At 39.5% G+C, this 24,118-nt stretch overlaps 1 protein-coding gene and 6 non-coding genes across 7 annotated transcripts; all 7 read left to right on the top strand.

Moving 5' to 3' along the window:
* On the top strand, nucleotides 1–5,237 carry LOC112267344 (probable zinc transporter protein DDB_G0282067). Its single transcript, XM_042297107.1, has 5 exons — nucleotides 1–225; nucleotides 919–1,533; nucleotides 1,674–2,048; nucleotides 3,565–4,021; nucleotides 4,127–5,237. The coding sequence occupies exons 2-5, from the start codon at nucleotides 924–926 to the stop codon at nucleotides 4,437–4,439; spliced, it is 1,755 nt and encodes a 584-aa protein (XP_042153041.1). The 5' UTR covers nucleotides 1–225; nucleotides 919–923; the 3' UTR covers nucleotides 4,440–5,237.
* A 3,205-nt stretch (nucleotides 5,238–8,442) lies between these two features.
* On the top strand, nucleotides 8,443–8,529 carry trnastop-uca. Its single transcript has one exon. It is a non-coding gene; the product is annotated as a tRNA-Sec (tRNA).
* Nucleotides 8,530–11,514: 2,985 nt separating this feature from the next.
* trnastop-uca lies at nucleotides 11,515–11,601 on the top strand. The gene has a single exon. It is a non-coding gene; the product is annotated as a tRNA-Sec (tRNA).
* Nucleotides 11,602–14,590: 2,989 nt separating this feature from the next.
* Nucleotides 14,591–14,677, top strand: trnastop-uca. The gene has a single exon. It is a non-coding gene; the product is annotated as a tRNA-Sec (tRNA).
* Nucleotides 14,678–17,664: 2,987 nt separating this feature from the next.
* trnastop-uca lies at nucleotides 17,665–17,751 on the top strand. Its single transcript has one exon. It is a non-coding gene; the product is annotated as a tRNA-Sec (tRNA).
* Nucleotides 17,752–20,731: 2,980 nt separating this feature from the next.
* trnastop-uca lies at nucleotides 20,732–20,818 on the top strand. Its single transcript has one exon. It is a non-coding gene; the product is annotated as a tRNA-Sec (tRNA).
* Nucleotides 20,819–23,805: 2,987 nt separating this feature from the next.
* trnastop-uca lies at nucleotides 23,806–23,892 on the top strand. The gene has a single exon. It is a non-coding gene; the product is annotated as a tRNA-Sec (tRNA).
* Nucleotides 23,893–24,118: the final 226 nt, after the last annotated feature.

Below are 24,118 nucleotides of genomic sequence, written 5' to 3'. Positions count from 1 at the left end.
GACAGCGGATAAATGAGGAGGATGATGAGAGCGAATCACCTCACATGACAGCGATTATAACCTGGGAGTTTGGTGGGCGTGGGAGAGAAAGAGAACGAGAGAGAGAATAACAGAGCACAGAACACGTGAAGAAATGTCTTAATTCGGCGCGCAAATGTGCATGTATAATCTCACCGCCATTTACCGGGTGATTATTTGACGCTTGTGATCTACCGTTCATCAAAGGTAAAGAAACTCTAAAACAATAATATATTAATTCCTACCATTAAAAAGTGATAGTGGCAAACCATTTGCCAGGGAGTTTTTTTTCTTCCGTCAGACTAGCCTACATTTAAGTGCTCTGAATTTGGAGCATATTGACATATTGGTAAATTCATATGGTAGTGTGTGAGTGTGTGTGTGTATGTGTGTGTGTGTGTGTGTGTGTGTGCGTGTGCACGCGTGCCAAGCAGGTTATTCATGCTGTGAAACATGAATTCCTATGTGACTTTTTAGGATCAACTAGGCTGGAGTATTAGTGAGTTTGGTTGGGACCATTGCAAGGTAACACATTCCACTGAACAAGAGACATGCTAAAGCTCCTTTGATACATTTCAAATCAAAATGGTCCATTTATGGCACTGGGCAGACAGGCTAATACTAAAGGTTAAAGAAGGTGCCTGGTTTGTTTGTTTCTATCAGTGCAGTCTTAGAAAAAAAGGTGCTATCTAGAACCTAAAAGGGTTGTCCCCATAGGAGAATTGGAGTGTATATTGTACTTTGGGTTACCAAATAACCTTTGCAGCAGTGGTCATTAATAGGAAGTCCTGGCTTTTACAGACCTTTATGTCATTTTTACATTAACTTGCATCTGATGGGCTGCTCCACCAATATCGAGCATGACATTTGACTTTTTCGTGTGCCTGTATCTTCTGACAGGTGAGATGGCGAGCAGGTTGGGGCTCCCCCATGACAGTTCCCTACACAGATGCATGCTGGTCCTGACCTTCCTGCTCCTACTGTGTGAGATCGTTGTCAGCCGCCTCTGTAACTCCCTCATCACCATGGTGGATGTCTTCCACACCCTCTTCATCCTCATGCACATGGCTCTTCCTCAACCCACCCTGGGCAGAGGTTCCCCAAAACCCCCACCTGCCTCCCCTCTCTCCACCCCCAACACCTCCACCCCCACTCAGTCACCTGTCAAAACTTCCCCATATTCACCAGCCACCTCCGGTGTGTTACCCAGACCCCTCACCCCTGTGGCCTCCCTGTGTGGCCTGTCCTACAGTGGGGCGAGGGTCCAGCCCCTGGGGGCTCTGATCTCAGCTCTTCTGCTGGCTGCCTTGTGTGTCTCTGTCTCTCTAGAGATCCTCAGCCACACCCTGCAGCCCCACCCTATACAGCGCCCTCTTTTGGCCGCGGTGATGGGGGCTGTCAGCCTGCTCTACAACCTCCTGGTGCTGGGGCTCAGCTGGGGCAGCTGGCTTGGGACCAAGACTAGAGCTGCCTGGGAGGGGGAGGAGAGCTCTGTCCTTGGTGTGAATGGAAAAGGCACAGTGCATTCTTTGCTTTTAATATTAATGTCTGTGTGGGAGGGAATTGTGTAAAAGTTCTGCATTATTATAGTAGGTTCAGTAGAATATAAGCAATGAGCATCTGTTTGTTTTTCCATTCTTTCCAACACACCACAGTCAAGGTCCAGACCAAAGACAGCAATGCAGTGGGGGGAGAGAATTACATCAGTAACCTCCCTACATCTCTAGATGGTACCTTCCAAGATGGAACACTTGTACTCTGTAACCCTGGGACCTCCAGTGTCCTGAACCCTGACAGTGATACTCCGCACCCATCCCAGACATCCCCACTCCATACGGTGGCCCCTCAGGGTCCCCTTTCAGACCACTGCCACGGAGCACACACACTCCCTGCAGACGAGCACACACTCCCTGCAGACTGCAGAACTTCAGAGACACCAAGCAGCTTCCCACATCCAGTGGCCAGTGTCTGTCATCCAAAGGACCCCCACTCTGAAGTGTCTAAGTATAGGGCCTGCATGGGACACAGAGGTGAGGAATGGTATCTTCCTGCCTTTGGCCTTGGCAGTACATTTTACTATTTGGTAGATGAGTAATTTCTATGCTTAGGGACCATGTTGCATTTTGTGGTCTTATCTGTCCTAGTCTGGAATTTAAACAACAAATCAAAAGGAGGATTAGGGAGTCGAGACATGGTCAAAGACTATCCACTTATTTTTTGGGGGTGGGGAGGGCTACACCCCATCCTCTGATTGGAGTAAACTATCAGACAACAATACTTGTACTGCGACATACAGCCATTTTCACTCATGTAAGGTACATGTAGTTAAATAATTATACATACCTGTATATCCCTAATTTCCTTTTTCTGCAAATGCTGGATTTTCACTGACAGCAGCCAATCCACCATTCATTCTGATTTGAACTCCAACCCTCCGATGTCCACAGATTAACCCATCTTTCCCAGCAAAATACCATTTTGTATTGCAAAAGGAAATAGCATCTCCCCATTTTACTGTGATGTCTTACGAGGGTCTTGAACCTACCTATTTTTAAAATGTTGACTGATATTTCCCTATAAAATAAACACATTACCCAAGACTATAATGATATTTCCCATTGACTGATCATGATTTTTCAGATCCCCCAACAATATCTTGCAGGTCCATCTGAACCCGGATATTATGACATAGCCATCACAGAAGTGGTCCACCGATGGACAGCACTAGTAAAGATGCCCTATTTATTCTGTTTCCTCATGGCGGCCCCGGTCACACTGTTCAATGTCCTACATATTGAGCATTCTTTTTATAGCAAGTATTTTATATAATAGTTTAAATTGAAATGAGCTAATTGATGTGTCAATTTAATATAATAATTAATAATTAAGATATCAGTTCATAGTTCATGTTCATGGGGCGGCAGGGTAGCCTAGTGGTTAGAGCGTTGGACTAGTAGCCGGAAGGTTGCAAGTTCAAACCCCCGAGATGACAAGGTACATATATATAGGTTCCAGGTTCCAGAAAAACAGTTGCTTCCAAACTAGTGATTTTGTGCCTAGATTATGCATTTATGAAGTACACATTGACACTTCCAGCCCACTACAAAAAAAGTAGTAGGCACAAAATCACTAGTTTGGAAGCAACTATTTTTCTGGAACCTGTGCTGTGCCATTTCCCCCCATCTGGGCCAGCCTCCCAGCAATTCGATTTCAACCAATGAGCTTCAGCCCCTTGCTATATGAGTGACAGCTAGCAAGATGCACATGATGCACACACACAGCAGCACGACAGAGAGAATAATGACATGGTGCACTTATCTGCACATTTTCTGGGACCACTTTTGTCTCGTTAACACTACTTTCAGAACTACTGGGTAAAAAGTAACCAAAAGTACCAGAGAATCTCTAAGTGAGACAGAGGTGTTTTTCAGTGTTTATACTAATCAAGTTAAGCCATTTCATGTGTGGCAGACAGACTAATTATTACATTATTTCAGATTTGTTCAGTTCTTCCTGCCTTACCCTCTTTTTATCCTGTCTCCTCAGAAAATCAGACAGAGCCCACCACAGCCTCAGCCCTAAAGTCAGAAAGCCATACAAGCCTCAGGGTCCAACTTCCCGCCTGCCTCCCATCCCTCATCGCCCTCACTCAGGCACTGCTAGGTTCCATCCTGGCACTCACCAACGGACTTACCCTGCTACTACTGGGCCCAGACTGCATGCATGGCTCTGGGGCCTGTGGCCCCTTCGTCTACCTGGACCCTGGCTTCTCCATGGTGGCTGTGGGGGTGCTGCTGGCCACCACTCTGCCCCAGGTGTGCCGCTACGGTTGGCTGCTGCTCCAGGCCGTCCCGCCCCAGGTGTGTGTGTCTGATCTGGGCCGGCGGATCGCCAGTGTGCCAGGGGTGCAGGCGGTGCACGACCTCCACGTGTGGCAGCTGACAGAGAGCTGCCTGGTGGCGTCTGTACATGTCCACTGCCACGCTGGGTTCCAGATACACAGGTTTGTGTCTGTTTTTATAGTATAATACAATGCATGTTGCCGATGGGGAAATGGTTTTGGATGGACAGTAAATATAGTTAACTCAATATGCATCTATTCCCACAGGTGTGGTGATCTGTTGTCGGGGGTCACCAAGGTGCTGCAGAGTGTAGGTGTGAGCTGCTGCACCGTACAACCAGAGTTCCTCCTCTCTTCTCCCACAGCCAACGGCAACCTGGATAACAACAGCACCAACCCCGCCATCATCCATAGGGAGATGCCCTCACACCTCGCCTGCAGCCTGGCCTGTGGGAAGGGCTGTGCTGGGAAGATGTGCTGTGCTCCTCTGGAAGAAGGGTCTACAGAGCCACTGGCACCCCCTGCTGGGGAAACTGAGGAGGAGCCTCACGTGCTGATCATCGAGAACACCTTTCTTTGAGGGAAGGATCTCTAGGATGTATCTCAGTAGTGTAGAGTGGGCTCCTTGCATCCTTTCCTTCATATAAAACTGATGTGAGAGGCCTGAAGTGGAGCAAACCACTTTTGGCAATTAAGATTCAGCTTGGGGATTGAATAGAATACATTATTATTGTCAGAATATTCTTAAAGACTTGTGTCCCCATGTCATTGAGGTACTTTTAGAGAGCTAGATAGCCTAATGTAAGAATTAGGCTCAGGTAAAGAGTAGAAATCCCAGTAGTCATCATGCTTGTGTGTATTTTGGGATGGGGTTGGATAATAAACAGCATTCCTATGGGTACTCAGAAAGGGCCTGTATGTGTACTGTATCTACTGTATGTATGTATGTATGTACTACATCATTATGTTGGGATTGTATTTCATTGTATTAACACGGTGCCATAACAAAGATACAGTAGATTGTAAGCCAAGTCACTCACCTAATTAAGTGTTTATTCAATAATGCCATTTCAACATACACTACCGTTGAAAAGTTTGGGGTCACTTAGAAATGTCCTTGTTTTTGGAAAAAAAAGCCACCAAAAATTGTCCATTAAAATAACATCAAATTGATCAGAAATACAGTGTAGACATTGTTAATGTTGTAAATGACTATTGCAGCTGGAAATGGCTAATTTTTCTATGGAATTTCTACATAGGTGTACAGATGCCCATTATCAGCAACCATCACTCCTGTGTTCCAATGGCACGTTGTGTTAGCTAATCCAAGTTTGTCATTTTAAAAGGCTGATTGATCATTAGAAAACCCTTTTGCAATCATGTTAGCACAGCTGAAAACTGTTGTTCTGTTTAAAGAAGCAATAAAACTGTCCTTTAGACTAGTTGAGTATCTGGAGCATCAGCATTTGTGGGTTCGATTACAGGCTCAAAATGGCCAGAAACAAAGAATTTTCTTCTGAAACTCATCAGTCTAGTCTGAGAAATGAAGGCTATTCCATGTGAGAAATTTCCAAGAAACTAACCAGAATCGAAAGAGGAGTGGGAGGCCCTAGTGCACAACTGAGCAAGAGGACGAGTACATTAGTCTCTAGTTTGAGAAACAGACACCTCACAAGTCCTCAACTGGCAGCTTCATTAAATAGTACCCTTAAAACACCAGTCACAACGTCAAGATTGAAGAGGTGATTTTGGGATGCTGGCCCTCTAGGCAGCATTGCAAAGAAAAAGACGTATCTCAGACTGGCCAATAAAAAGAAAAGATTAAGATGTGCAAAAGAACACAGACACTGGATAGAGGAACTCTGCCTATAAGGCCAACATCCCGGAGTCGCCTCTTCACTGTGGATGTTGAGACTGGTGTTTTGCGGGTGCTAACATTAACAATGTCTACACTGTATTTCTGATCAATTTGATGTTATTTTAATGGACAAAAAAACGTGCTTTTCTTTCAAAAACAAGGACATTTCTAAGTGACCCCAAACTTTTGAATGGTAGTGTATTTTCACTGCCATTATTGCACATTAATGACAAAGTTGTATGTCTAATCATTCACTTTTTGTGTACATTGAATGTGTAAAATATTTAGGGCTGTCAAACAATCACAGTAATTGATGGAGTTAATTGCAAAATAAAGATTTTTACATTTAATTAAAAGGCAGTGCTTTGAGGTAGAGGCATACTATGCTTTGATTGTAAGGGACGGAAACACAACATTATCTACAACATAATTTTCACCGTAAACAACACAAATGTCACTAACATATAGCTATTAATGCTCCCAATGTTTAAGCATGTCTACTCCCTCTTATCAATGTTCTTGAAGTTTAATAACACTTGAGCACAGCAGACAAAAACACATACGCACATATACGCTCTCTTGTGTAACGATAGCAGATTTTAGAGAAACAACAAATGTCGGTACATATAAGTGTCTTATATCGGCTGAAAGCTTAAATTATTGTTGATATAACTGCACTATCCAATTTACAGTAGCATTTACTGCTAAATAATGCCATGCTATTGTTTGAGGAGAGCTCCTAACAACAAAACACTTTTTCACCGCGATAGGTTTGATAAATTCAACTCTGAAGGTGAAATGTGTACTTAAATTCTGAAATCTTGCTCTGATTTATCATCCAAAGGGTCCCAGAGATAACATGAAGTGTCGTTTTGTTAGATAAAATCCTTTTCATATTCTAAAAAGGTCCATATAGCATGCACGATCGATGTTGTACTTTACTCGTTCAATTTGCAAAGAAAGGAATCTGAAAATCTAACCCTAAACATTGTTTCAACCAGTCAAACCACGTTCATATTTATTCCTCAGAGATCCTAGAACGTAACCAGACTTCACTATATCATTAGGGGTGTAGTATATCCTATAGGACAATAATTTGGTCAGAGAGCGACGCCTTCATGGCACACCGATGATGCGGCCGAATCTGTCGCAAAATGTAGCTGCTAACCTTGTGCGACAGCAAGCCTTTTCCTTTTGGACAAAAATCATAAGAATATGGAGAGTTATAAAGATATGGAAACTGGGTGTTTTGCAAATGTTGAACTTATAATATGACTACTAATACTGGAAAAGCTAGTCCAAGTAAACAGATTTGACGATATTCTTGCAAAAAAATGTCATGTGAATGTCTCCTTCACAATTTGCCCAAATGTACCTGGGTATGGAGTTGGCTCATACTTCAACTTTGCTCATACACTGCTGCCATCTTCTGGACACTATTGGAATTACAACCAGGGTGATGGCTCGATGTGGGACCTTTCTGTTGCATTTCACAGATGGTGATCTATTGTGTTATATTCTCCTACATTCAATTCACATTTCCACAAACTTCAAAGTGTTTCCTTTCAAATGGTACCAAGAATATGCATATCCTTGCTTCAGGGCCTGAGCTACAGGCAGTTAGATTTGGATATGTCATTTTAGGCGAAATTTGAAGTAAAGGGGGCTAACCCTAAGAAGTCTCCAAAACACAACATAATGATGTCTTTTCAATGTAGTCGCCTTAACTACCAGTTAATCCAATAGCAAATGTAAGATATGTGTTTCAAATCACCCTTAGAAGTGCTGAAAGTAATATGGTACAGTACTGTAAATTACAGTACAGTTTTAACATTAGGCAATACACTTATATTACCCAACAAAATTGACAGAAAATCTTTCATTTCCATAATACAGTTCTGTATATATCCAATGTGTAATCAAAGGTGTGATCAATGAAGGAATCCTTTACAAAATAAGTATACTAACTGTAATCAAATGTAAGAAATTATTATTTATTTATTTTAAACAATGTTTAGCACACATTAATTTGCATCAAGCCTGTCTTGAGCATTTGGCCATAAATTCTCTTGCACATCACAGTGAATGTCCTCATTGTTCATGCACCTTGAGAAAAACCTTTTGCCATGGTGAATCCAAGCTTGACATTGGTCTGCATTGATGTTGTCGCATGCCTCATCCATGGAAGGAGGGTGGCACACCAAACCATCTTAAGAGATAGCTACGCACACACAAATGTTTCCCCCACATTGTGCAGGCACTTGGAGGGTTGCCTGTTGGCCTATGAGCTGGTTTCCATGTATTTGATAACATTCCATTTACTCCGTTCCATACATTATTATGAACTGTACATTATGAACACAGCAGCCTCCTGTGCCTTAGACACCCTTGGAGAATGGGGTCAAAGCTAGGGACCAGCCATTATTTGATGGTGACCCTGGATGCGCAATATAAACACTCCACCCCTTTTGTTATCAACCAGCCAATCAAATCTTAGCAATTTTGCATCCTTTCGAAAAGCCCTCCCATAACAACACACTTCGTTTAATTTGTGTGTTTCTTTCATTATACAGTCACTAAAATGCTTGCGATTTTCATTGTAGAAAAACGTACATTCCTTATACTAAATAATACGGTTGCTTTTACCACAACATTTTGTCACCGACACTGAAACATTTATGTACACGCTCAGGTTTATATAGGCACTGTGAACTCTCATTCAAGTGCCCGGATGAGCCTCGGTGGTCCGGTGTGCAGGCTTCAAACCTGTAGCTGCTTAGCGGCAGAGTGGTTCAATTCCACCTTTCGGGCGTAATTTATCAATATTCAAATGTATGTACTTCGATCACCAACAATGTTCGCAAAAATTCGCTGATATTATATACTACAGCAGCAAAAGAAACGTAATTGTGTTTTTGGAGGTAAATAAATATAAGTAAAAAATTGTAGATGGGCCACCTACGTCCTACCAAATTTTAAGAGATAAGTGCACACATTCCCTCCCCCACGCTGTCCAGACTGGCCAATAAAAAGAAAAAGATTAAGATGTGCAAAAGAACACAGACACTGGATAGAGGAACTGCCTATAAGGCCAACATCCCGGAGTCGCCTCTTCACTGTGGATTTTGAGACTGGTGTTTTGCGGGTGCTAACATTAACAATGTCTACACTGTATTTCTGATCAATTTGATGTTATTTTAATGGACAAAAAAACGTGCTTTTCTTTCAAAAACAAGGACATTTCTAAGTGACCCCAACCTTTTGAATGGTAGTGTATTTTCACTGCCATTATTGCACATTAATGACAAAGTTGTATGTCTAATCATTCACTTTTTGTGTACATTGAATGTGTAAAATATTTAGGGCTGTCAAACAATCACAGTAATTGATGGAGTTAATTGCAAAATAAAGATTTTTACATTTAATTAAAAGGCAGTGCTTTGAGGTAGAGGCATACTATGCTTTGATTGTAAGGGACGGAAACACAACATTATCTACAACATAATTTTCACCGTAAACAACACAAATGTCACTAACATATAGCTATTAATGCTCCCAATGTTTAAGCATGTCTACTCCCTCTTATCAATGTTCTTGAAGTTTAATAACACTTGAGCACAGCAGACAAAAACACATACGCACATATACGCTCTCTTGTGTAACGATAGCAGATTTTAGAGAAACAACAAATGTCGGTACATATAAGTGTCTTATATCGGCTGAAAGCTTAAATTATTGTTGATATAACTGCACTATCCAATTTACAGTAGCATTTACTGCTAAATAATGCCATGCTATTGTTTGAGGAGAGCTCCTAACAACAAAACACTTTTTCACCGCGATAGGTTTGATAAATTCAACTCTGAAGGTGAAATGTGTACTTAAATTCTGATATCTTGCTCTGATTTATCATCCAAAGGGTCCCAGAGATAACATGAAGTGTCGTTTTGTTAGATAAAATCCTTTTCATATTCTAAAAAGGTCCATATAGCGTGCACGATCGATGTTGTACTTTACTCGTTCAATTTGCAAAGAAAGGAATCTGAAAATCTAACCCTAAACATTGTTTCAACCAGTCAAACCACGTTCATATTTATTCCTCAGAGATCCTAGAACGTAACCAGACTTCACTATATCATTAGGGGTGTAGTATATCCTATAGGACAATAATTTGGTCAGAGAGCGACGCCTTCATGGCACACCGATGATGCGGCCGAATCTGTCGCAAAATGTAGCTGCTAACCTTGTGCGACAGCAAGCCTTTTCCTTTTGGACAAAAATCATAAGAATATGGAGAGTTATAAAGATATGGAAACTGGGTGTTTTGCAAATGTTGAACTTATAATATGACTACTAATACTGGAAAAGCTAGTCCAAGTAAACAGATTTGACGATATTCTTGCAAAAATGTCATGTGAATGTCTCCTTCACAATTTGCCCAAATGTACCTGGGTATGGAGTTGGCTCATACTTCAACTTTGCTCATACACTGCTGCCATCTTCTGGACACTATTGGAATTACAACCAGGGTGATGGCTCGATGTGGGACCTTTCTGTTGCATTTCACAGATGGTGATCTATTGTGTTATATTCTCCTACATTCAATTCACATTTCCACAAACTTCAAAGTGTTTCCTTTCAAATGGTACCAAGAATATGCATATCCTTGCTTCAGGGCCTGAGCTACAGGCAGTTAGATTTGGATATGTCATTTTAGGCGAAATTTGAAGTAAAGGGGGCTAACCCTAAGAAGTCTCCAAAACACAACATAATGATGTCTTTTCAATGTAGTCGCCTTAACTACCAGTTAATCCAATAGCAAATGTAAGATATGTGTTTCAAATCACCCTTAGAAGTGCTGAAAGTAATATGGTGCAGTACTGTAAATTACAGTACAGTTTTAACATTAGGCAATACACTTATATTACCCAACAAAATTGACAGAAAATCTTTCATTTCCATAATACAGTACTGTATATATCCAATGTGTAATCAAAGGTGTGATCAATGAAGGAATCCTTTACAAAATAAGTATACTAACTGTAATCAAATGTAAGAAATTATTATTTATTTATTTTAAACAATGTTTAGCACACATTAATTTGCATCAAGCCTGTCTTGAGCATTTGGCCATAAATTCTCTTGCACATCACAGTGAATGTCCTCATTGTTCATGCACCTTGAGAAAAACCTTTTGCCATGGTGAATCCAAGCTTGACATTGGTCTGCATTGATGTTGTCGCATGCCTCATCCATGGAAGGAGGGTGGCACACCAAACCATCTTAAGAGATAGCTACGCACACACAAATGTTTCCCCACATTGTGCAGGCACTTGGAGGGTTGCCTGTTGGCCTATGAGCTGGTTTCCATGTATTTGATAACATTCCATTTACTCCGTTCCATACATTATTATGAACTGTACATTATGAACACAGCAGCCTCCTGTGCCTTAGACACCCTTGGAGAATGGGGTCAAAGCTAGGGACCAGCCATTATTTGATGGTGACCCTGGATGCGCAATATAAACACTCCACCCCTTTTGTTATCAACCAGCCAATCAAATCTTAGCAATTTTGCATCCTTTCGAAAAGCCCTCCCATAACAACACACTTCGTTTAATTTGTGTGTTTCTTTCATTATACAGTCACTAAAATGCTTGCGATTTTCATTGTAGAAAAACGTACATTCCTTATACTAAATAATACGGTTGCTTTTACCACAACATTTTGTCACCGACACTGAAACATTTATGTACACGCTCAGGTTTATATAGGCACTGTGAACTCTCATTCAAGTGCCCGGATGAGCCTCGGTGGTCCGGTGTGCAGGCTTCAAACCTGTAGCTGCTTAGCGGCAGAGTGGTTCAATTCCACCTTTCGGGCGTAATTTATCAATATTCAAATGTATGTACTTCGATCACCAACAATGTTCGCAAAAATTCGCTGATATTATATACTACAGCAGCAAAAGAAACGTAATTGTGTTTTTGGAGGTAAATAAATATAAGTAAAAAATTGTAGATGGGCCACCTACGTCCTACCAAATTTTAAGAGATAAGTGCACACATTCCCTCCCCCCACGCTGTCCAGACTGGCCAATAAAAAGAAAAGATTAAGATGTGCAAAAGAACACAGACACTGGATAGAGGAACTGCCTATAAGGCCAACATCCCGGAGTCGCCTCTTCACTGTGGATTTTGAGACTGGTGTTTTGCGGGTGCTAACATTAACAATGTCTACACTGTATTTCTGATCAATTTGATGTTATTTTAATGGACAAAAAAACGTGCTTTTCTTTCAAAAACAAGGACATTTCTAAGTGACCCCAACCTTTTGAATGGTAGTGTATTTTCACTGCCATTATTGCACATTAATGACAAAGTTGTATGTCTAATCATTCACTTTTTGTGTACATTGAATGTGTAAAATATTTAGGGCTGTCAAACAATCACAGTAATTGATGGAGTTAATTGCAAAATAAAGATTTTTACATTTAATTAAAAGGCAGTGCTTTGAGGTAGAGGCATACTATGCTTTGATTGTAAGGGACGGAAACACAACATTATCTACAACATAATTTTCACCGTAAACAACACAAATGTCACTAACATATAGCTATTAATGCTCCCAATGTTTAAGCATGTCTACTCCCTCTTATCAATGTTCTTGAAGTTTAATAACACTTGAGCACAGCAGACAAAAACACATACGCACATATACGCTCTCTTGTGTAACGATAGCAGATTTTAGAGAAACAACAAATGTCGGTACATATAAGTGTCTTATATCGGCTGAAAGCTTAAATTATTGTTGATATAACTGCACTATCCAATTTACAGTAGCATTTACTGCTAAATAATGCCATGCTATTGTTTGAGGAGAGCTCCTAACAACAAAACACTTTTTTCACCGCGATAGGTTTGATAAATTCAACTCTGAAGGTGAAATGTGTACTTAAATTCTGATATCTTGCTCTGATTTATCATCCAAAGGGTCCCAGACATAACATGAAGTGTCGTTTTGTTAGATAAAATCCTTTTCATATTCTAAAAAGGTCCATATAGCGTGCACGATCGATGTTGTACTTTACTCGTTCAATTTGCAAAGAAAGGAATCTGAAAATCTAACCCTAAACATTGTTTCAACCAGTCAAACCACGTTCATATTTATTCCTCAGAGATCCTAGAACGTAACCAGACTTCACTATATCATTAGGGGTGTAGTATATCCTATAGGACAATAATTTGGTCAGAGAGCGACGCCTTCATGGCACACCGATGATGCGGCCGAATCCGTCGCAAAATGTAGCTGCTAACCTTGTGCGACAGCAAGCCTTTTCCTTTTGGACAAAAATCATAAGAATATGGAGAGTTATAAAGATATGGAAACTGGGTGTTTTGCAAATGTTGAACTTATAATATGACTACTAATACTGGAAAAGCTAGTCCAAGTAAACAGATTTGACGATATTCTTGCAAAAAAATGTCATGTGAATGTCTCCTTCACAATTTGCCCAAATGTACCTGGGTATGGAGTTGGCTCATACTTCAACTTTGCTCATACACTGCTGCCATCTTCTGGACACTATTGGAATTACAACCAGGGTGATGGCTCGATGTGGGACCTTTCTGTTGCATTTCACAGATGGTGATCTATTGTGTTATATTCTCCTACATTCAATTCACATTTCCACAAACTTCAAAGTGTTTCCTTTCAAATGGTACCAAGAATATGCATATCCTTGCTTCAGGGCCTGAGCTACAGGCAGTTAGATTTGGATATGTCATTTTAGGCGAAATTTGAAGTAAAGGGGGCTAACCCTAAGAAGTCTCCAAAACACAACATAATGATGTCTTTTCAATGTAGTCGCCTTAACTACCAGTTAATCCAATAGCAAATGTAAGATATGTGTTTCAAATCACCCTTAGAAGTGCTGAAAGTAATATGGTGCAGTACTGTAAATTACAGTACAGTTTTAACATTAGGCAATACACTTATATTACCCAACAAAATTGACAGAAAATCTTTCATTTCCATAATACAGTACTGTATATATCCAATGTGTAATCAAAGGTGTGATCAATGAAGGAATCCTTTACAAAATAAGTATACTAACTGTAATCAAATGTAAGAAATTATTATTTATTTATTTTAAACAATGTTTAGCACACATTAATTTGCATCAAGCCTGTCTTGAGCATTTGGCCATAAATTCTCTTGCACATCACAGTGAATGTCCTCATTGTTCATGCACCTTGAGAAAAACCTTTTGCCATGGTGAATCCAAGCTTGACATTGGTCTGCATTGATGTTGTCGCATGCCTCATCCATGGAAGGAGGGTGGCACACCAAACCATCTTAAGAGATAGCTACGCACACACAAATGTTTCCCCCACATTGTGCAGGCACTTGGAGGGTTGCCTGTTGGCCTATGAGCTGGTTTCCATGTATTTGATAACATTCCATTTACTCCGTTCCATACATTATTATGAACTGTACATTATGAACACAGCAGCCTCCTGTGCCTTAGACACCCTTGGAGAATGGGGTCAAAGCTAGGGACCAGCCATTATTTGATGGTGACCCTGGATGCGCAATATAAACACTCCACCCCTTTTGTTATCAACCAGCCAATCAAATCTTAGCAATTTTGCATCCTTTCGAAAAGCCCTCCCATAACAACACACTTCGTTTAATTTGTGTGTTTCTTTCATTATACAGTCACTAAAATGCTTGCGATTTTCATTGTAGAAAAACGTACATTCCTTATACTAAATAATACGGTTGCTTTTACCACAACATTTTGTCACCGACACTGAAACATTTATGTACACGCTCAGGTTTATATAGGCACTGTGAACTCTCATTCAAGTGCCCGGATGAGCCTCGGTGGTCCGGTGTGCAGGCTTCAAACCTGTAGCTGCTTAGCGGCAGAGTGGTTCAATTCCACCTTTCGGGCGTAATTTATCAATATTCAAATGTATGTACTTCGATCACCAACAATGTTCGCAAAAATTCGCTGATATTATATACTACAGCAGCAAAAGAAACGTAATTGTGTTTTTGGAGGTAAATAAATATAAGTAAAAAATTGTAGATGGGCCACCTACGTCCTACCAAATTTTAAGAGATAAGTGCACACATTCCCTCCCCCACGCTGTCCAGACTGGCCAATAAAAAGAAAAGATTAAGATGTGCAAAAGAACACAGACACTGGATAGAGGAACTGCCTATAAGGCCAACATCCCGGAGTCGCCTCTTCACTGTGGATTTTGAGACTGGTGTTTTGCGGGTGCTAACATTAACAATGTCTACACTGTATTTCTGATCAATTTGATGTTATTTTAATGGACAAAAAAACGTGCTTTTCTTTCAAAAACAAGGACATTTCTAAGTGACCCCAACCTTTTGAATGGTAGTGTATTTTCACTGCCATTATTGCACATTAATGACAAAGTTGTATGTCTAATCATTCACTTTTTGTGTACATTGAATGTGTAAAATATTTAGGGCTGTCAAACAATCACAGTAATTGATGGAGTTAATTGCAAAATAAAGATTTTTACATTTAATTAAAAGGCAGTGCTTTGAGGTAGAGGCATACTATGCTTTGATTGTAAGGGACGGAAACACAACATTATCTACAACATAATTTTCACCGTAAACAACACAAATGTCACTAACATATAGCTATTAATGCTCCCAATGTTTAAGCATGTCTACTCCCTCTTATCAATGTTCTTGAAGTTTAATAACACTTGAGCACAGCAGACAAAAACACATACGCACATATACGCTCTCTTGTGTAACGATAGCAGATTTTAGAGAAACAACAAATGTCGGTACATATAAGTGTCTTATATCGGCTGAAAGCTTAAATTATTGTTGATATAACTGCACTATCCAATTTACAGTAGCATTTACTGCTAAATAATGCCATGCTATTGTTTGAGGAGAGCTCCTAACAACAAAACACTTTTTTCACCGCGATAGGTTTGATAAATTCAACTCTGAAGGTGAAATGTGTACTTAAATTCTGATATCTTGCTCTGATTTATCATCCAAAGGGTCCCAGAGATAACATGAAGTGTCGTTTTGTTAGATAAAATCCTTTTCATATTCTAAAAAGGTCCATATAGCGTGCACGATCGATGTTGTACTTTACTCGTTCAATTTGCAAAGAAAGGAATCTGAAAATCTAACCCTAAACATTGTTTCAACCAGTCAAACCACGTTCATATTTATTCCTCAGAGATCCTAGAACGTAACCAGACTTCACTATATCATTAGGGGTGTAGTATATCCTATAGGACAATAATTTGGTCAGAGAGCGACGCCTTCATGGCACACCGATGATGCGGCCGAATCTGTCGCAAAATGTAGCTGCTAACCTTGTGCGACAGCAAGCCTTTTCCTTTTGGACAAAAATCATAAGAATATGGAGAGTTATAAAGATATGGAAACTGGGTGTTTTGCAAATGTTGAACTTATAATATGACTACTAATACTGGAAAAGCTAGTCCAAGTAAACAGATTTGACGATATTCTTGCAAAAAAATGTCATGTGAATGTCTCCTTCACAATTTGCCCAAATGTACCTGGGTATGGAGTTGGCTCATACTTCAACTTTGCTCATACACTGCTGCCATCTTCTGGACACTATTGGAATTACAACCAGGGTGATGGCTCGATGTGGGACCTTTCTGTTGCATTTCACAGATGGTGATCTATTGTGTTATATTCTCCTACATTCAATTCACATTTCCACAAACTTCAAAGTGTTTCCTTTCAAATGGTACCAAGAATATGCATATCCTTGCTTCAGGGCCTGAGCTACAGGCAGTTAGATTTGGATATGTCATTTTAGGCGAAATTTGAAGTAAAGGGGGCTAACCCTAAGAAGTCTCCAAAACACAACATAATGATGTCTTTTCAATGTAGTCGCCTTAACTACCAGTTAATCCAATAGCAAATGTAAGATATGTGTTTCAAATCACCCTTAGAAGTGCTGAAAGTAATATGGTGCAGTACTGTAAATTACAGTACAGTTTTAACATTAGGCAATACACTTATATTACCCAACAAAATTGACAGAAAATCTTTCATTTCCATAATACAGTACTGTATATATCCAATGTGTAATCAAAGGTGTGATCAATGAAGGAATCCTTTACAAAATAAGTATACTAACTGTAATCAAATGTAAGAAATTATTATTTATTTATTTTAAACAATGTTTAGCACACATTAATTTGCATCAAGCCTGTCTTGAGCATTTGGCCATAAATTCTCTTGCACATCACAGTGAATGTCCTCATTGTTCATGCACCTTGAGAAAAACCTTTTGCCATGGTGAATCCAAGCTTGACATTGGTCTGCATTGATGTTGTCGCATGCCTCATCCATGGAAGGAGGGTGGCACACCAAACCATCTTAAGAGATAGCTACGCACACACAAATGTTTCCCCACATTGTGCAGGCACTTGGAGGGTTGCCTGTTGGCCTATGAGCTGGTTTCCATGTATTTGATAACATTCCATTTACTCCGTTCCATACATTATTATGAACTGTACATTATGAACACAGCAGCCTCCTGTGCCTTAGACACCCTTGGAGAATGGGGTCAAAGCTAGGGACCAGCCATTATTTGATGGTGACCCTGGATGCGCAATATAAACACTCCACCCCTTTTGTTATCAACCAGCCAATCAAATCTTAGCAATTTTGCATCCTTTCGAAAAGCCCTCCCATAACAACACACTTCGTTTAATTTGTGTGTTTCTTTCATTATACAGTCACTAAAATGCTTGCGATTTTCATTGTAGAAAAACGTACATTCCTTATACTAAATAATACGGTTGCTTTTACCACAACATTTTGTCACCGACACTGAAACATTTATGTACACGCTCAGGTTTATATAGGCACTGTGAACTCTCATTCAAGTGCCCGGATGAGCCTCGGTGGTCCGGTGTGCAGGCTTCAAACCTGTAGCTGCTTAGCGGCAGAGTGGTTCAATTCCACCTTTCGGGCGTAATTTATCAATATTCAAATGTATGTACTTCGATCACCAACAATGTTCGCAAAAATTCGCTGATATTATATACTACAGCAGCAAAAGAAACGTAATTGTGTTTTTGGAGGTAAATAAATATAAGTAAAAAATTGTAGATGGGCCACCTACGTCCTACCAAATTTTAAGAGATAAGTGCACACATTCCCTCCCCCACGCTGTCCAGACTGGCCAATAAAAAGAAAAGATTAAGATGTGCAAAAGAACACAGACACTGGATAGAGGAACTGCCTATAAGGCCAACATCCCGGAGTCGACTGTGGATTTTGAGACTGGTGTTTTGCGGGTGCTAACATTAACAATGTCTACACTGTATTTCTGATCAATTTGATGTTATTTTAATGGACAAAAAAACGTGCTTTTCTTTCAAAAACAAGGACATTTCTAAGTGACCCCAACCTTTTGAATGGTAGTGTATTTTCACTGCCATTATTGCACATTAATGACAAAGTTGTATGTCTAATCATTCACTTTTTGTGTACATTGAATGTGTAAAATATTTAGGGCTGTCAAACAATCACAGTAATTGATGGAGTTAATTGCAAAATAAAGATTTTTACATTTAATTAAAAGGCAGTGCTTTGAGGTAGAGGCATACTATGCTTTGATTGTAAGGGACGGAAACACAACATTATCTACAACATAATTTTCACCGTAAACAACACAAATGTCACTAACATATAGCTATTAATGCTCCCAATGTTTAAGCATGTCTACTCCCTCTTATCAATGTTCTTGAAGTTTAATAACACTTGAGCACAGCAGACAAAAACACATACGCACATATACGCTCTCTTGTGTAACGATAGCAGATTTTAGAGAAACAACAAATGTCGGTACATATAAGTGTCTTATATCGGCTGAAAGCTTAAATTATTGTTGATATAACTGCACTATCCAATTTACAGTAGCATTTACTGCTAAATAATGCCATGCTATTGTTTGAGGAGAGCTCCTAACAACAAAACACTTTTTTTCACCGCGATAGGTTTGATAAATTCAACTCTGAAGGTGAAATGTGTACTTAAATTCTGATATCTTGCTCTGATTTATCATCCAAAGGGTCCCAGAGATAACATGAAGTGTCGTTTTGTTAGATAAAATCCTTTTCATATTCTAAAAAGGTCCATATAGCGTGCACGATCGATGTTGTACTTTACTCGTTCAATTTGCAAAGAAAGGAATCTGAAAATCTAACCCTAAACATTGTTTCAACCAGTCAAACCACGTTCATATTTATTCCTCAGAGATCCTAGAACGTAACCAGACTTCACTATATCATTAGGGGTGTAGTATATCCTATAGGACAATAATTTGGTCAGAGAGCGACGCCTTCATGGCACACCGATGATGCGGCCGAATCTGTCGCAAAATGTAGCTGCTAACCTTGTGCGACAGCAAGCCTTTTCCTTTTGGACAAAAATCATAAGAATATGGAGAGTTATAAAGATATGGAAACTGGGTGTTTTGCAAATGTTGAACTTATAATATGACTACTAATACTGGAAAAGCTAGTCCAAGTAAACAGATTTGACGATATTCTTGCAAAAAAATGTCATGTGAATGTCTCCTTCACAATTTGCCCAAATGTACCTGGGTATGGAGTTGGCTCATACTTCAACTTTGCTCATACACTGCTGCCATCTTCTGGACACTATTGGAATTACAACCAGGGTGATGGCTCGATGTGGGACCTTTCTGTTGCATTTCACAGATGGTGATCTATTGTGTTATATTCTCCTACATTCAATTCACATTTCCACAAACTTCAAAGTGTTTCCTTTCAAATGGTACCAAGAATATGCATATCCTTGCTTCAGGGCCTGAGCTACAGGCAGTTAGATTTGGATATGTCATTTTAGGCGAAATTTGAAGTAAAGGGGGCTAACCCTAAGAAGTCTCCAAAACACAACATAATGATGTCTTTTCAATGTAGTCGCCTTAACTACCAGTTAATCCAATAGCAAATGTAAGATATGTGTTTCAAATCACCCTTAGAAGTGCTGAAAGTAATATGGTGCAGTACTGTAAATTACAGTACAGTTTTAACATTAGGCAATACACTTATATTACCCAACAAAATTGACAGAAAATCTTTCATTTCCATAATACAGTACTGTATATATCCAATGTGTAATCAAAGGTGTGATCAATGAAGGAATCCTTTACAAAATAAGTATACTAACTGTAATCAAATGTAAGAAATTATTATTTATTTATTTTAAACAATGTTTAGCACACATTAATTTGCATCAAGCCTGTCTTGAGCATTTGGCCATAAATTCTCTTGCACATCACAGTGAATGTCCTCATTGTTCATGCACCTTGAGAAAAACCTTTTGCCATGGTGAATCCAAGCTTGACATTGGTCTGCATTGATGTTGTCGCATGCCTCATCCATGGAAGGAGGGTGGCACACCAAACCATCTTAAGAGATAGCTACGCACACACAAATGTTTCCCCCATTGTGCAGGCACTTGGAGGGTTGCCTGTTGGCCTATGAGCTGGTTTCCATGTATTTGATAACATTCCATTTACTCCGTTCCATACATTATTATGAACTGTACATTATGAACACAGCAGCCTCCTGTGCCTTAGACACCCTTGGAGAATGGGGTCAAAGCTAGGGACCAGCCATTATTTGATGGTGACCCTGGATGCGCAATATAAACACTCCACCCCTTTTGTTATCAACCAGCCAATCAAATCTTAGCAATTTTGCATCCTTTCGAAAAGCCCTCCCATAACAACACACTTCGTTTAATTTGTGTGTTTCTTTCATTATACAGTCACTAAAATGCTTGCGATTTTCATTGTAGAAAAACGTACATTCCTTATACTAAATAATACGGTTGCTTTTACCACAACATTTTGTCACCGACACTGAAACATTTATGTACACGCTCAGGTTTATATAGGCACTGTGAACTCTCATTCAAGTGCCCGGATGAGCCTCGGTGGTCCGGTGTGCAGGCTTCAAACCTGTAGCTGCTTAGCGGCAGAGTGGTTCAATTCCACCTTTCGGGCGTAATTTATCAATATTCAAATGTATGTACTTCGATCACCAACAATGTTCGCAAAAATTCGCTGATATTATATACTACAGCAGCAAAAGAAACGTAATTGTGTTTTTGGAGGTAAATAAATATAAGTAAAAAATTGTAGATGGGCCACCTACGTCCTACCAAATTTTAAGAGATAAGTGCACACATTCCCTCCCCCCCACGCTGTCCAGACTGGCCAATAAAAAGAAAAGATTAAGATGTGCAAAAGAACACAGACACTGGATAGAGGAACTGCCTATAAGGCCAACATCCCGGAGTCGCCTCTTCACTGTGGATTTTGAGACTGGTGTTTTGCGGGTGCTAACATTAACAATGTCTACACTGTATTTCTGATCAATTTGATGTTATTTTAATGGACAAAAAAACGTGCTTTTTTTTCAAAAACAAGGACATTTCTAAGTGACCCCAACCTTTTGAATGGTAGTGTATTTTCACTGCCATTATTGCACATTAATGACAAAGTTGTATGTCTAATCATTCACTTTTTGTGTACATTGAATGTGTAAAATATTTAGGGCTGTCAAACAATCACAGTAATTGATGGAGTTAATTGCAAAATAAAGATTTTTACATTTAATTAAAAGGCAGTGCTTTGAGGTAGAGGCATACTATGCTTTGATTGTAAGGGACGGAAACACAACATTATCTACAACATAATTTTCACCGTAAACAACACAAATGTCACTAACATATAGCTATTAATGCTCCCAATGTTTAAGCATGTCTACTCCCTCTTATCAATGTTCTTGAAGTTTAATAACACTTGAGCACAGCAGACAAAAACACATACGCACATATACGCTCTCTTGTGTAACGATAGCAGATTTTAGAGAAACAACAAATGTCGGTACATATAAGTGTCTTATATCGGCTGAAAGCTTAAATTATTGTTGATATAACTGCACTATCCAATTTACAGTAGCATTTACTGCTAAATAATGCCATGCTATTGTTTGAGGAGAGCTCCTAACAACAAAACACTTTTTCACCGCGATAGGTTTGATAAATTCAACTCTGAAGGTGAAATGTGTACTTAAATTCTGAAATCTTGCTCTGATTTATCATCCAAAGGGTCCCAGAGATAACATGAAGTGTCGTTTTGTTAGATAAAATCCTTTTCATATTCTAAAAAGGTCCATATAGCATGCACGATCGATGTTGTACTTTACTCGTTCAATTTGCAAAGAAAGGAATCTGAAAATCTAACCCTAAACATTGTTTCAACCAGTCAAACCACGTTCATATTTATTCCTCAGAGATCCTAGAACGTAACCAGACTTCACTATATCATTAGGGGTGTAGTATATCCTATAGGACAATAATTTGGTCAGAGAGCGACGCCTTCATGGCACACCGATGATGCGGCCGAATCTGTCGCAAAATGTAGCTGCTAACCTTGTGCGACAGCAAGCCTTTTCCTTTTGGACAAAAATCATAAGAATATGGAGAGTTATAAAGATATGGAAACTGGGTGTTTTGCAAATGTTGAACTTATAATATGACTACTAATACTGGAAAAGCTAGTCCAAGTAAACAGATTTGACGATATTCTTGCAAAAATGTCATGTGAATGTCTCCTTCACAATTTGCCCAAATGTACCTGGGTATGGAGTTGGCTCATACTTCAACTTTGCTCATACACTGCTGCCATCTTCTGGACACTATTGGAATTACAACCAGGGTGATGGCTCGATGTGGGACCTTTCTGTTGCATTTCACAGATGGTGATCTATTGTGTTATATTCTCCTACATTCAATTCACATTTCCACAAACTTCAAAGTGTTTCCTTTCAAATGGTACCAAGAATATGCATATCCTTGCTTCAGGGCCTGAGCTACAGGCAGTTAGATTTGGATATGTCATTTTAGGCGAAATTTGAAGTAAAGGGGGCTAACCCTAAGAAGTCTCCAAAACACAACATAATGATGTCTTTTCAATGTAGTCGCCTTAACTACCAGTTAATCCAATAGCAAATGTAAGATATGTGTTTCAAATCACCCTTAGAAGTGCTGAAAGTAATATGGTACAGTACTGTAAATTACAGTACAGTTTTAACATTAGGCAATACACTTATATTACCCAACAAAATTGACAGAAAATCTTTCATTTCCATAATACAGTACTGTATATATCCAATGTGTAATCAAAGGTGTGATCAATGAAGGAATCCTTTACAAAATAAGTATACTAACTGTAATCAAATGTAAGAAATTATTATTTATTTATTTTAAACAATGTTTAGCACACATTAATTTGCATCAAGCCTGTCTTGAGCATTTGGCCATAAATTCTCTTGCACATCACAGTGAATGTCCTCATTGTTCATGCACCTTGAGAAAAACCTTTTGCCATGGTGAATCCAAGCTTGACATTGGTCTGCATTGATGTTGTCGCATGCCTCATCCATGGAAGGAGGGTGGCACACCAAACCATCTTAAGAGATAGCTACGCACACACAAATGTTTCCCCCACATTGTGCAGGCACTTGGAGGGTTGCCTGTTGGCCTATGAGCTGGTTTCCATGTATTTGATAACATTCCATTTACTCCGTTCCATACATTATTATGAACTGTACATTATGAACACAGCAGCCTCCTGTGCCTTAGACACCCTTGGAGAATGGGGTCAAAGCTAGGGACCAGCCATTATTTGATGGTGACCCTGGATGCGCAATATAAACACTCCACCCCTTTTGTTATCAACCAGCCAATCAAATCTTAGCAATTTTGCATCCTTTCGAAAAGCCCTCCCATAACAACACACTTCGTTTAATTTGTGTGTTTCTTTCATTATACAGTCACTAAAATGCTTGCGATTTTCATTGTAGAAAAACGTACATTCCTTATACTAAATAATACGGTTGCTTTTACCACAACATTTTGTCACCGACACTGAAACATTTATGTACACGCTCAGGTTTATATAGGCACTGTGAACTCTCATTCAAGTGCCCGGATGAGCCTCGGTGGTCCGGTGTGCAGGCTTCAAACCTGTAGCTGCTTAGCGGCAGAGTGGTTCAATTCCACCTTTCGGGCGTAATTTATCAATATTCAAATGTATGTACTTCGATCACCAACAATGTTCGCAAAAATTCGCTGATATTATATACTACAGCAGCAAAAGAAACGTAATTGTGTTTTTGGAGGTAAATAAATATAAGTAAAAAATTGTAGATGGGCCACCTACGTCCTACCAAATTTTAAGAGATAAGTGCACACATTCCCTCCCCCACGCTGTCCAGACTGGCCAATAAAAAGAAAAG

Source organism: Oncorhynchus tshawytscha, linkage group LG14 (assembly GCF_018296145.1).
Source record: "Oncorhynchus tshawytscha isolate Ot180627B linkage group LG14, Otsh_v2.0, whole genome shotgun sequence".
In the NCBI taxonomy this organism is placed as follows: domain Eukaryota; kingdom Metazoa; phylum Chordata; class Actinopteri; order Salmoniformes; family Salmonidae; genus Oncorhynchus; species Oncorhynchus tshawytscha.
Note: the sequence above shows the minus strand (reverse complement) of the source record. Positions and strands in the feature narration are given on the sequence as shown.